Raw genomic sequence first — 14,923 nt, 5'->3', positions numbered from 1 at the left:
CAGATGTTCACTGCTGCCAGTAGCACACGTATGAGAAGCGGAAGTATGGCGGCAGCTGTATAGATTCTGATATGTAATTCTCTGTATCATACTTACCGTACACACATCATCCTTATTACTATTGAGAGAATATAGAGGTAAGACACTGATGATGTAGGTGTAAGAGTGGATTATAACCTAGCAGATGATGATGATGATTGCAGGGTATCATATGGTGTATTGCATGTAAAATACCTTGTTCCACACCTACTCTGCTGTAGCAATATACCTTATATAAGGGTGAGTAACACTTGTACAGGCTTTCCAGCGTATGAGCACACATAAAGGAATGCTACCTTACCTATGCTTCCAGGAGTAACGTTAGGAGACATTTCTCTGATCCATCAGCTCATATGACTGATATTATTGTTCATCTAGAATCTCCAATTCATATGATATGTTCCCCATCCATTGTTTTACATTGGTGCTGACATAGGACTTGGTGAGTGACTACATCTCCATTTATACTTCATGGTTAGTTACCAGTACAAGAGAGAGATATATCTAAGTCTTAATATAATATTACATTTGTTATTGTGAGTGTTCTCAGGAGGGTGGATACAATGATAGTCTGAGACACAATATTATAAAGCCTTCATTAAAAGTTATGTTTTATTATACACACACATTTACAATTAAGTGTCCCAGAGAGTCGTCTTCTCCTATTGTTTACAAGATTAATATTGTTACAGAAAATGTCACATTTCCATAATGTATTTTATTTCCAGCAGATGGACACACAAGCAGGAATCTCTCAGAAGGACATCTAATGTTATCCCCGGATTGTGACATAAAAAATAATGACAGTAGACAGGATTCTCCAGGAGATAACCCCATTACCCCAATTATACATCCAGCTCTATCAGCTGATCCCTCTGATCCTGGGAAATGTTCTCCTGATCACTCTGATATTGGTGCATCTGTTACAGCTCTGAGAGTAGATACAGTGTTTCCCTGTTCTATAGATGCCAAATGTTTTACACAGAACACAAAGCGTATTAACCCACACACAGGTAAGGCAGGTGAGAGGCCACTGACATGTTCTGAGTGTGGGAAATGTTTTGCACGGAAATCACATCTTGTTTTACATCAGAGAAGTCACACAGGTGAGAAGCCATTTTCTTGCTCTGAGTGTGGGAAATATTTTAGATGGAAATCACAACTTGTTACACATCACAGAAGTCACACAGGTGAGAAGCCATTTTCTTGCTCTGAATGCGGGAAATGTTTTTCCCAGAAATCACAACTTGTTACACATCAGCGAAGTCACACAGGTGAGAAGCCATTTTCTTGCTCTGAGTGTGGGAAATGTTTTTCCCAGAAATCACATCTTGTTATACATCAGGGAAGTCACACAGGTGAGAAGCCATTTTCTTGCTCTGAATGCGGGAAATGTTTTTCCCAGAAATCACCACTTGTTACACATCACAGAAGTCATACAGGTGAGAAGCCATTTTCTTGCTCTGAGTGTGGAAAACATTGGTTAAATAAATCAAAACTTGTTATACATCAGAGAAGTCACACAGGTGAGAAGCCATTTTCTTGCTCTGAATGCGGGAAATGTTTTTCCCAGAAATCACCACTTGTTACACATCAGCGAAGTCACACAGGTGAGAAGCCATTTTCTTGCTCTGAGTGTGGGAAACGTTTTACACGGAAATTATATCTTGTTAGACATCAGAACTCACACAAGTGGGAATATATTTCCATGTTCTGAGTGTGGGAAATGTTCTGCACACAAATCAGATCTTAGAAACCATGAGAGAAGTCACACAGGTGAGAAGCCATTTTCTTGCTCTCAGTGCGGGAAATGTTTTACACAGAAATCACAACTTGTTACACATCACAGAAGTCACACAGGTGAGAAGCCATTTCCATGTTCTGAGAAATAAAACTTGTTGCACACAATAGACATCACTCAGGTGAGAAGCCATTTTAATCTTCTGGAGTATACTCATCATTGCCATGAATTGTTCTTCAAGGTTCTTATCCTATCTTCTATGCTTTTTGCAATATAATGCTACCACAGGGTGAAATAATCAGATGCTATGTTCTCATCTACCACTGCTATACAGATGACCTGTCTTTTGCTCTGGGTACTGAGAAACCAGTACCAATCCTAAATGGTTGTCTAGCTGAGCTCCAGGTGTGGGTGATGCCAGTTGGCTGTGACTCAGTCCTGGTGAAACAGGTCCATATGATAGAAGCTCACCAATAAACGGCAGGGCTACAACTCAGCTTTACTACCAACCAGACGCTGCATAACACCCATTCTCTGTTCCCACCACCGGCTGCCTGTAAGATGGTGACTCTATTACATAATCTTACTGACTCTCCCAGCACTACATGACCAGGGTCCAAGGTACCAGAAGCAGCTTCTGACTCCTTACTGTCCTACTTGCTTCCATCTGCAGATGGACTGTTACCAGCAATACCAAGAAACCCCAAGCAGTGCTGAGATGTCAGAGGGGAGACAGGGTGGGTGGCACTATTGCTGTATCGGTGGCACTGTCTGGGTAATATTATCCCCAAGCAGAGCTGAGGGGGGTACTCAGGGTGGCTGGCAGTAGTGGGGACTGCAGGAGGCAGTGTCTGTGTGAGAATCTTTTCCTCAAGCACAGTTAAGGTGTCAGAGGGGGAGACAAGGTGGTGGAAGTAGTGGAAAGGAGACAGGGCGGGTGGCAGTAGTGGGGAGGGGACGGGGTGGGTGGCAGTAGTGGGGGTGAGGCAGGGTGAGTGGCATTAGTGGAGGGAGGCAGGGCGGTGGCAGTAGTGTGGTGGAGACAGGGTGGGTAGCAGTAGTGGGGGGAGACAGGGCGGTGGCATATGTGGAGGGTGGCAGTAGTGGGGGGAGACAGGGCAGTGGTAGTAGTGGGGGTAGGCAGGGTGGGTGGCAGTAGTGGGGGGAGACAGGGCAGGTGGCAGGAGTGGGGGTAGACAGGGCGGGTGGGAGGAGACAGGGCAGGTGGCAGTAGTGGGGGGATACAGGGCGGATGGCCGCAGTGCAGTACCAGGGGCTGCTGGAGGCAGTAACGAGGTGTATGGGTCCCACACAGAACCAGTTGATAATTAGACTTAATGATTATTATGCTTCCTTATTTCTAATGAATCCCTTGTATGTGTTACTGTTATTTGCTGTGTCAGCCTTTATGTGTGTTCTGTGTAATAATCCTGAAAGTAGTGCTGCTACCGATCTCATATCATTTGTAGTAACTTGGAAAAGATGAGATATGAGGTGCACTCTGGAAGCTTATAGGGGGTTAATCAGAGATGAACGCAGATGTGACATCACACAGCCCCTGGAAAATGGTTCCAGCCCACCCGCGTTCACCCCTCAGGGATGCAACCGCAATGTGTGTGTCTGCGTGGCCGCTGGGCATGCATATTTTTCCATCACCAGCAAACTGCTGCGGGCCGCTATTGCGGTTGGGTCTGAATGACCCCCATAGGCTGTTGTGCAGAGTAAAGTATTTTTTAAGTTTAAAATATAGAGAAAAATCTGTGTATTAAAGATATGAAATAAAGTCGTGTAAAAAGAAGATTTCCTTTGAGTCTTTTTATGTGTCTGTGTATTATATTATTATCAGATAATTGTCGCTATGGTGACAGAAACAATTTCCTGTTACTGTGTCACTTGTAGTGTTACTTTTGTGTCCACATAATATCAGTGTTGCTGTGTATAAATATCCCGTCTGGTGTGTACACACGCTGCCATTTTGGCTATGTCCAATGTGACAGCTCATGTGAATAGTGAGGTGACATTACAAGGGGGTGGGGGGGGGTCTCTTTCTGTGTAAATAAATAGTGGCAGACGTTTTATATCAGTGCGTTTCTGTGGAGTGGGGGCAGTGGCCTGTCAGGAAGCTGCAATTACATCATGTGACTTCCTCTTATTTCTTAATTCGTGTGTGTATATTTTTTTTAATTATTATTTATGTCTGTTCAAAGGGTTTTTTTTTTTTTATTGTATGGGAATTAGGGTTGTTGTATTTTTTTTTTTAAATAAAGTATTTTTATTTGGAAGGAGAGTAGTTTGCATACAGACATTGCATAACAGGAACACATTAAACACGTAATGACATGTCCTCATCGGGGAACAGCATTCACTTTCGACTTATTTTCAAACTATGGCCCTCATTCCGAGTTGATCGGTCGCAATGCGAATTTAGCAGAGTTACACACGCTAAGCCTACGCCTACTGGGAGTGTATCTTAGCATCTTAAATTTGCGACCGATGTATTCGCAATATTGCGATCACAAACTACTTAGCAGTTTTAGAGTAGCTTCAACCTTACTCGGCATCTGCGATCAGTTCAGTGCTTGTCGTTCCTGGTTTGACGTCACAAACACACCCAGCGTTCGGCCAGACACTCCCCCCGTTTCTCCGGCCACTCCTGCGTTTTTTCCGGAAACGGTAGCGTTTTCTGCCACACGCCCCTAAAACGCCGTGTTTCCGCCCAGTAACACCCATTTCCTGTCAATCACACTACGTTCGCCGGAGCGATGAAAAAGCCGTGAGTAAAACTCCTATCTTCATAGCAAAATTACTTGGCGCAGTCGCAGTGCGAACATTGCGCATGCGCTCTAAGCGGATTTTCACTGCGATGCGATGAAAAATACCGAGCGAACAACTCGGAATGAGGGCCTATGTCATTTGCTCAGAGGCGCATAGGAATGTACAGTTATATATACCATTATTTTGCATAATCCGTACACTCTAGTATTCATGAAATCACATTATACTTTGGTTTTTTTTCTTTTTCCCCCTCAAATATAACACTTACGGACAACCCGTCCGAGTAAAACCCTTTAAAAAAGAAAACAATCAGAAACCAAAACAGAGAACCCCAGAAATAAAAAAATAAAAAAACAAAGAGACAAAAAACATTATGGGGTAGAGGACGCATTGGGGGATACTAGCACTCTAACTCCTACCCTTGTTAGGCGCCGAGGGTCCGCTCGTCAGTGCGGCCGGCGCCTAGCAACGGGGACGCCACTGTCGGATCGTGTTCCCCGTTGCTGGGTCTAAGTTTATATCATCACTGGTTTCCTGGCTGTGTAGCATGCAGCTGCACGGCATGTTGTATTTATCACTCATCTGTTTCCCTGGCCATGCAGCTTGTCAGCTGCATGGCATTTAATCCAATCAGCCTCCAAACAGCTGATTGGAAGACTCTCTGTTAAAAGCACTCCCAGGACTCCTCACAGACGCCGGTGATAGCTTCCTGTTTGCCTGATTCTGCTGCAGAGAGAGTTCCCAGTCCCGGTCTGTTCGTTTGTTCCTGTTCTCAGTGATCCTGTACTCGGAAGTTACCATCTGTTCCTGGAGTCTGATCGAGCACCTTTAACATCTGGTGGCGTTCGTGAGTCGCGGCGCAGCCGTGTGTTGCGGCTTGTCCGCTACTATTTATTATTGTGTTTATTTTGAGTTCTGGAGCTTTGCGGAGGATTCCGCTTCCACAAGATCCACTCTGGTGTCCAGCGGTGCCGGATAGGAGTGTCGGATCCGTGGATCTTTGGTTGTCCTTTTCCCTGGCGGCTAGTCCGCACATACCTTTTGATTTAGTTTAGTTAGCTTGTAACCCCTGGCTTGGTTGCTTAGTCAGAGGGCCCCTTGTTATCACCCTGTCTCGGACTTCCCCTTGTCTCCCATTAAGACCTGCGGGGGCATCGGGGTTGGGCAGACATAATCCGCCCTTCGAACGCGGCTGCCATGGGCTCAAGCAACCATAGTCTCGCAGGGGATTTCTGATAACACGGGCGAGACAACGGAGTTAGGGCGCCAGGGGTTACTAGGCTCTCCAGCTCCCACAACCTGTATTTCATTCCTGTACTCAGATCTCTGCCATAAGATCTTCTCCAGTCTGGAGTACAGGAATCGTAACATTATCACCGGCCAGACAAAAGAAAAAATTTTCAACAGGAGTTAATTTTTTCACTTATCCAGTTGGGAGAATTTTGTCAGCCTCATGAATCCCACCGGTGTTGGGCCAAATCCTGGCCAGTTTTTGGTTAGTCAGATTCAGGAACTTACCCAGATGGTTCAGGATCTGTCCCTCCGGGTAAGCTCACAGGAAGATCTGTTACGGACTTCCCCGAGGGTCATCCCTGAACCAAAAATGCATCTGCCTGACCGTTTTTCTGGGGATAGAAAACAGTTTTTTAATTTTAAAGAGTCTTGTAAACTGTATTTTCGTTTAAGACCAGTTTCCTCAGGTACGGAGGCTCAGCGGGTTGGAATTATAATTTCTCTGCTTCAGGGGGATCCTCAGACCTGGGCTTTTGGTTTAAAGACAGACGATCCGGCCTTATCGTCTGTAGACGCCTTTTTGAAATCTTTAGGGCTATTGTATGACGACCCTGATAAAGAGGCATCCGCAGAAAGTCAGTTGCGTGCTCTAAGACAGGGTAGGAATCCTGCAGAGAATTATTGTACAGAGTTTCGCCGTTGGTCGATTGACTGTGGCTGGAATGATCCTGCCCTGCGCAGTCAGTTTCGCCTCGTCTTATCTGAATCTATAAAAGACAGCCTCCTTCAGTATCCCGCTCCTGAGAACCTTGATAAACTCATGGAGCTCTCTATTAAAATAGATCGTAGGCTCAGAGAGCGGAGGACTGAGAAAGGGGCATCTGTAGTTTCTTTTCCCTGTGTTTCTTCCGTTCCGGTAGACATGGAGGAGCCTATGCAGATTGGTCTCTCCAAATTGTCTCCGGAAGAAAGAACCAGGAGGCAAAATTCTGGTCTGTGTTTGTACTGCGGAGGTAAGGGACATTTTGCCCGTAGTTGCCCAAACAAGTCGGGAAACTTCCTGACCAAGTGAATAGTGAGGGGGTTCACTTTGGTCTACAGCTCATCTCCTCAAATAATTCACTATTGGTTCCTGCTAAAGTTTCTTATGACAGCCTCTGTTCCTCGGTCTCTGCTTTTGTGGACAGTGGAGCTGCAGGAAACTTTATGGACTTAACATGGGCCAAGGCCTTAGGTATTCCTCAGTTAACCTTAAGTAGGTGTATCACCATGCATGGTTTAGATGGGAGTCCCTTATCCAATGGGGTTATTTCTCTATGTACACCTCCTGTTTTGCTCTCGGTGGGAGCTCTACATTCTGAAAAGATTGAGTTTTTTCTTACCCATTGTCCAGCAGTTCCTGTGGTTCTGGGTCACCCTTGGCTGGCCTTTCATAATCCCATCATAGATTGGCAGTCTGGGGAGATCCTACAATGGAGTACCATCTGTGATAAAGAATGTATTACACTTCCTATCCGAGTAGCTGCTGCCAGGTCCGCACATATTCCTGGAGAATACCAAGATTTTTTGGATGTGTTTTCCAAGGGCAATGCGGATATTTTGCCTCCCCATAGGCCTTATGATTGTACCATTGAGTTAATTCCTGGTGCCACGTTGCCTAAAGGAAGGTTATATGCATTGTCTGGTCCTGAAACTGTGGCCATGAATGAGTATGTGAAAGAAAGTCTTGAGAAAGGGTTTATCAGGCCATCTAAATCCCCTTTAAGTGCAGGTTTTTTCTTCGTAGAGAAGAAGGATGGTTCCCTCAGACCCTGCATTGACTTTCGAGCCCTGAATAAAATCTCAGTAAAGAATACTTACCCTCTGCCTCTGATCTCTGTCCTCTTTGATCAGCTACGTTCGGCTGTTATTTTTTCTAAGATTGACCTGAGAGGAGCATATAATCTCATTAGAATCAGATCAGGGGATGAGTGGAAAACGGCTTTCAGTACTCAATCAGGTCACTATGAGTATCTGGTCATGCCATTCGGCCTATCTAACGCTCCGGCAGTCTTTCAGGATCTCATTAATGATGTGCTCCGTGAGTTTCTGGGAAGATTCGTTGTGGTCTATTTAGACGACATTTTGATTTATTCTGACTCTATAGAACAACATGTTACCCAGGTGCGTCAGGTACTTAAGAAATTACGTGAAAATCACTTGTATGCCAAACCGGAGAAGTGTGAATTTCACGTCACGGAGGTATCCTTTTTAGGGTACATTATTTCCCCTCGGGGATTCCGAATGGAACCTAAGAAGCTCCAAGCCATCCTGAGTTGGGCGCAACCCACCAACTTAAAAGCAATTCAGCGCTTTTTAGGGTTTGCAAACTACTATAGAAGGTTTATTCACTCTTTCTCTGACATAGTTGCTCCCATTGTGGCACTCACTAAGAAGGGAGCAGATCCTACCAATTGGTCATGTGAAGCTAAAGTATCTTTTCAGGCCTTGAAACAAGCCTTTGTATCAGCCCCTGTGCTTAGACATCCCAACCCAGAATTGCCTTTCATCGTTGAGGTAGATGCCTCGGAGGTTGGTGTAGGGGCTATCCTTTCTCAGAAGGATCCAGATTCCCTTGAGTTACATCCTTGTGCCTTTATGTCCAGGAAATTCTCATCTGCTGAATCCAACTACGATGTTGGTAATCGGGAGTTGCTGGCTATTAAATGGGCTTTTGAGGAGTGGAGACATTGGCTTGAAGGAGCGACCCATACCATTTCTGTTTTGACGGATCACAAAAATCTTCAATACATTGAATCAGCTAAGCGACTGAATGCCCGACAGGCTCGTTGGGCTTTATTTTTCACTCGTTTCAAATTCATTATCACCTTCAGACCTGGTTCCAAGAATACCAAGGCAGATGCCCTCTCACGCAGTTTTCTTCCCGTTCAAGACAACAGTCCGGTTACTCTCATACTTCCGCCTTCAGTCATTCAGGCAGGTCTCACACAGGATGTTTTTTCTCAATTGAAGCTGCTTCAACATCAAGCTCCGGGAAATACTCCTGCTGGCCGTCTTTTTGTTCCTGAGTTTTTGAGAGCAACTGTTTTGGAGGAATTTCATGATAGCAAAGTTGCAGGGCATCTGGGAGTCGCTAAAACTTTTGAATTGGTATCCCGCTCAGTGTGGTGGCCTGGTCTTTCTAAAGACATTAAAGAGTTTGTTGTGTCGTGTCAGGTCTGTGCACAGCATAAAGTTCCCCGTTCTTTGCCTATTGGTCAACTTATGCCATTGAATGTTCCCCTTAGACCATGGTCGCATATCTCCATGGATTTTGTGGTGGATCTCCCTCTGTCAGCTGGATGCACAGTCATATGGGTGGTAGTGGACCGTTTTAGTAAGATGGCTCATTTTATTGGTCTTCCCCGATTGCCATCTGCCCAGGGATTGGCAGTCTTGTTCCTCCGTCATGTTTTCAGACTCCATGGGTTACCCACTGATATTGTTTCTGACAGGGGTCCACAATTCATTGCACAGTTTTGGAAGTCTTTTTGTGCTTCGTTAAAAATGAAATTATCATTAACCTCCGGTTATCATCCACAATCAAATGGACAGACTGAGCGAGTGAACCAATCCTTAAAACAATATTTGCGTTTGTACTCGGCCAAACTCCAAAATGACTGGTCTGAGTTTCTTCCATTGGCAGAGTTTGCTTATAATAATGCCTGTCATTCCTCCACCAATGTGTCTCCATTTTTTGCAGTTTTTGGTTTCCACCCCAGAGCTAATTCATTTTTCCAACATTCCTCTGTCTCCTCTCTGGCCCTGACCTCTCATCTTAAACTTATTTGGAAAAAAGTGCACATAGCTCTCAGAAAAGCAGCTTTCAGGGAAAAAGATTTTTCGGACAGGTTCCGGCGGCCGTGCACTTTTAGAGTAGGAGACAGGGTGTGGCTGTCGACTCGCAATATCAAACTTCGACAAACCTCAGCCAGATTGGGTCCTAGATTTATTGGACCATTTCTCATTATCAAAAAAGTCAATCCAGTTGCTTTCCGGTTACAGCTACCAAAAACGTTACGGATCGGAAATACCTTCCATTGCTCTTTGCTCAAACCATATGTTTCATCTAGCAGATTTCCTCGTAAAAAACCTCAGGGGAGATCACCAGTTAATGTACAGGGTCAGCAGGAGTTCGTGGTTGAGAAGGTTCTCGATTCCAAGTTGTCCCGGGGTCGGCTTTATTTTTTGGTGCATTGGAGAGGTTATGGTCCTGAGGAAAGGTCGTGGGTCCTAGATGAGGACCTTCATGCCCCAAGGCTCAAAAGGGCATTTTTTCAAGAATTTCCTCAGAAACCCGGATTTAGGGGTTCCTTGACCCCTCCTCAAGGGGGGGTACTGTTAGGCGCCGAGGGTCCGCTCGTCAGTGCGGCCGGCGCCTAGCAACAGGGACGCCACTGTCGGATCGTGTTCCCCGTTGCTGGGTCTAAGTTTATATCATCACTGGTTTCCTGGCTGTGTAGCATGCAGCTGCACGGCATGTTGTAATTATCACTCATCTGTTTCCCTGGCCATGCAGCTTGTCAGCTGCATGGCATTTAATCCAATCAGCCTCCAAACAGCTGATTGGAAGACTCTCTGTTAAAAGCACTCCCAGGACTCCTCACAGACGCCGGTGATAGCTTCCTGTTTGCCTGATTCTGCTGCAGAGAGAGTTCCCAGTCCCGGTCTGTTCGTTTGTTCCTGTTCTCAGTGATCCTGTACTCGGAAGTTACCATCTGTTCCTGGAGTCTGATCGAGCACCTTTAACATCTGGTGGCGTTCGTGAGTCGCGGCGCAGCCGTGTGTTGCGGCTTGTCCGCTACTATTTATTATTGTGTTTATTTTGAGTTCTGGAGCTTTGCGGAGGATTCCGCTTCCACAAGATCCACTCTGGTGTCCAGCGGTGCCGGATAGGAGTGTCGGATCCGTGGATCTTTGGTTGTCCTTTTCCCTGGCGGCTAGTCCGCACATACCTTTTGATTTAGTTTAGTTAGCTTGTAACCCCTGGCTTGGTTGCTTAGTCAGAGGGCCCCTTGTTATCACCCTGTCTCGGACTTCCCCTTGTCTCCCATTAAGACCTGCGGGGGCATCGGGGTTGGGCAGACATAATCCGCCCTTCGAACGCGGCTGCCATGGGCTCAAGCAACCATAGTCTCGCAGGGGATTTCTGATAACACGGGCGAGACAACGGAGTTAGGGCGCCAGGGGTTACTAGGCTCTCCAGCTCCCACAACCTGTATTTCATTCCTGTACTCAGATCTCTGCCATAAGATCTTCTCCAGTCTGGAGTACAGGAATCGTAACAACCCTGTCCAGCTGGGCATAGAGCCACTCTCTCATTCACAACCCATTGGGTGAGAGGGAAGCCTATGGCCCTAGAAGATCATAACTTGGCAAATCCAGGACCTGTTAGTAACCCTATCACCATTAAGTTGTAGGGTCTGGGACGGAGTATATGGATTCCAGCCATGGAGACCAAATTCTTTCAAATTTAGGGGAGGCATTATGTTTCATAAAAATGTAACGTTCCTTAAAAACAGTGTCGTTTATTAGTGCCTTAAGAGCGGGGAGTGTAGGGCCCTTAGGGGCCATCCATAGCCTCGTAATGCTCACCTTCGCCATTGCACATATGTTGCGAGCATATAGGCCCTCTGGACTAGACACAAAGTCAGAGCCACCCATTCCCAGGATGCAAAATTGCAGAGTAAGCATGGCCTCGTCCACCCCTGTGTTCCACAGAATCGATCAGACCCCCGCCCAGAAAGCCCGCAACACCGGACAATCCCAAATGAGGTGCCAAAAAGTACCTGCAGTCATCCCACACGACCCGTCCCGAATTTGGCCAGTCTGGCCGGGGTCATATATATTCTATGCAAAAGGAAGTATTGTATCTGTTGATACCTGATGGATTTGGTAACCGTGCACAGAGTTTCCAAAGCAAGAGCCCAGTTCTCTTCATCTATGGGGCCCAGATCCTGCTCCCATTTGACACGGAGACGTGTCAAAGGATCTATATGGAGTTTGGCGAGTAGATAACCATAAGCATGGGAAATCATCTTAACTCGACCCAGCATACTTACAAAGGTCTCAATGGGAAATTGTATAATTTTAGGGGGGGAATTGGGACTGCAAGGCATGTCTGAGTTGGAGATATCTAAAAAAATAGGAATTAGGCAAATTAAACTCATCTTTTAGTTGTTGGAAGGATTTGAGCGTATTATCCGTATAAAGGTGATTTATGGAAATCACTGATTTAGGGGCTCAAACTTCCCTCCCCTCGAGCGCATACAGTTCAGGGAGCCATTTAGAATACCAGAGGGAGGTGTCCGGGTCCAATCCATCAAATTTCAAAAGAATTTTTAGTGCCTGCCACACCTTCATGGCTTGGTATATAAGAGGAGGGAGGAACCGGGCCAAGCTCCCACTCAGCAACACCTGCAGGGGGGATAAGTCGGGGAAGTAGCATTGGACAAATACCCAGTATAGGGAAGTGTCGCCAGTATCCTGCACCCATGCACTAATATGAGACAGCTGAGCGGCATAGTAGTACATCTGAAAGTTTGGCAAGGCCAGACCTCCGTCGCTGCGCAGCCTGGAGAGCGTGTTCAGTTGTATTCTAGGACGTTTGTTAGCCCATATTAAAGAAGACAGGACACTATTCAATTTTCTAAAGAAGGATGGATGAATATATACAGGGGATTGTAGAACCACATATAGAATCTTAGGTAGTATTATCATTTTTACGAGTCTGACCCTGCCAGATACAGTCAATGGAAGCTTACACCAAGTCTTGGATTTACGAGTAATTTGTTGCATGATCGGATCAAGGTTCAAAGGTGTAAAGTCAGAGGGGTCATTGGTTATCTGAATCCCAAGATATTTAAATTTCGCCGTCCAACATAGCGGTAGGGAGATTTTAGGAACAGCAGGGGGGGAGCCAATCACAGGCATAATAGAGGACTTAGACCAGTTAATATGAAGGCCTGAATATACACCGAACTCCTCAATCAATTGCAACACTGTAGGCATAGACCTGGTGTAATCCTGCAGAAACAACAGCATGTCGTCAGCGTAAAAGGGCAATCCTATCCTCACGAGGGCTGGTATGAATGCCCACCACGCCTGGGTGGGACCTTATTAGACAGGCCAAGGGTTCGATGGCCAGGGCAAACAAGGTTGGGGACAGAGGACATCCCTGCCTGGTCCCGCGAAACAGGCGGAACGAGGGAGAGATACAGCCATTCACTGAGATTTTGGCAGTCGGGTGCTGATAAAGCAATTTAATCCATTTTATAAAATTAGGCCCGAAACCCATAGCTGTCATGACCTCCCATAGATAGGACCACTCAATACTGTCAAATGCCTTGGCGGCATCCAGCGAAACCACTACCGAGTCAGAGGGGAAGTCATATGGGATTTGTAAGATGGTATATAATCTATGTAGGTTAATAGAAGTGGACATCCCTGGCATAAAGCCGGTCTGGTCGGAGTGGATAATGGAAGTAATTACGGTGTTGAGTCGAACTGCTAAAATCTTTGCCAGGATCTTAGCGTCAGTGGGAATCAATGATATCGGTCTATAGGATTCTGGGGATCTAGGGTCTTTTCCGGGCTTTGGGATAACTATAATAATCGCCTCCGCCATAGAGGTGGGAAGTTGATCATTAACAAAAATATCAGAATACAGGGCGTGAAGCCTAGGACCAAAGAAATCAATGTGGTCTTGTATACCTCTGAGGGGATGCCGTCATAGCCCGGTGCCTTGCCGCTGGGAGACAAGCCAATAGCCGCTGTTACCTCTTCCAGAGTTAAGGGTGCCTCCAGCATCTCAGAGGCCTCTGGTGGGAGTGTGGGTAGGGGAATATTACTTAAGTAAGCGGAGAGGTCTGATGTCGAGTCTACCAGTTGTGAACTGTAGACCTCTTCATAGTAGGAGCGGAATAGCTGCGCAATTTCCGGCGTGGTGTTCACAAGGGCGCCATCGCTACCGGTCATCTGAGCAATTGTAGAACCTGGGCGGTCACTGTGCACCAATCGAGCCAACAGGCCACCTGGCCTATCGCCCTGCATGTAAATATTAGTAGCCTGAAATAGAAGCGAGCGCAAGTTTTTATCAGACAGATGAGCCACCCATGCCGACTGGGCCGCCAGCCAGCCTACCTTCAGCGTAGGGGTGCCATCCACCAAGTATCTAGATTCCAAATCCCTGGCGTCACTCTCAAGGGCTCTCTCTCTCCCCCTGCAGGACATTTTGAGGGCAGAAATCCGTCTAATATACGTTCCCCTTAAGAATGCCTTAAATGAATCCCAAACCACTGTTCCGGGGGCCGAGCCTACATTGTCAGTAAAGTATCCCTCCCACTGAGTCACCTGGTCAGAGCAGTCACCTATTTGCAGCAGCCAGGATGGATGCAGTTTCCAATAAGATTGACCCCTCTGGCTCACCATAGCGAGAGTCAACACCATAGGGGAGTGATCAGATATACCCCGGGCCTCGTACTGGACGTCAACCACCCTAGGGAGAAGAACGGGGGAGAGTAGGGTCAGATCGATCCTGGAGAACGAACCATGCGTGCCAGAGAAGCATGAAAACTGTCTAGTCGTAGGGTGCCGAGCTCTCCACACATCCACCCACTGCAAATTATTCAGAAAATCAGCAAATTTAGTAGGACTAGAGCGGACCCCAGCAGCCTGCGGAGAGCGCCATCTGTCTAAAGCTAAATTCATGACATTGTTAAAGTCACCCAAGCAGATTACCGGGGTGTCCGGAGAGGAGGCTATGAATGAAGCGGCTTGCTGTAGTACATCGTACGAGAATGGGGGGGGGGGGATATAAACCGCCAGTATGTAGTAGGGTTGGGAACTTAGTCTACATTCAAGGAACACAAATCGACCGTATTTGTCAGGCTTGACCGATACCAGCTCAAATTGGACCGATTTCTTTATCCGGATTGACACACCCCTGGAGGAAGAGGAGTGAGAAGCGTGATAGGCCCAGCCCACCCAGGGTCTTCTAAGTGACAGTAACCTATTCCCCTCCAAGTGAGTCTCGCAGAGACATGCAACATCCGGGCCATATTTCCGAAGTGTAGTTAATACTAAGAAACGCTTTAT

General features: G+C 46.4%; 1 protein-coding gene across 1 annotated transcript in view; it reads left to right on the top strand.

The window, feature by feature from the left end:
* LOC134983825 (oocyte zinc finger protein XlCOF6-like) overlaps positions 1-14,923 on the top strand; it is a 151,599-nt gene that overhangs the window by 21,347 nt on the left and 115,329 nt on the right. Inside the window, exons 6-7 of the mRNA XM_063949453.1 lie at positions 768-1,685; positions 7,560-7,570. Of these exons, the coding sequence (XP_063805523.1) occupies positions 768-1,685; positions 7,560-7,570 (929 nt within the window). The remainder of the gene's footprint in view (positions 1-767; positions 1,686-7,559; positions 7,571-14,923) is intronic.

Source organism: Pseudophryne corroboree (genome assembly GCF_028390025.1).
Source record: "Pseudophryne corroboree isolate aPseCor3 chromosome 3 unlocalized genomic scaffold, aPseCor3.hap2 SUPER_3_unloc_25, whole genome shotgun sequence".
Lineage (NCBI taxonomy): Eukaryota > Metazoa > Chordata > Amphibia > Anura > Myobatrachidae > Pseudophryne > Pseudophryne corroboree.
Note: the sequence above shows the minus strand (reverse complement) of the source record. Positions and strands in the feature narration are given on the sequence as shown.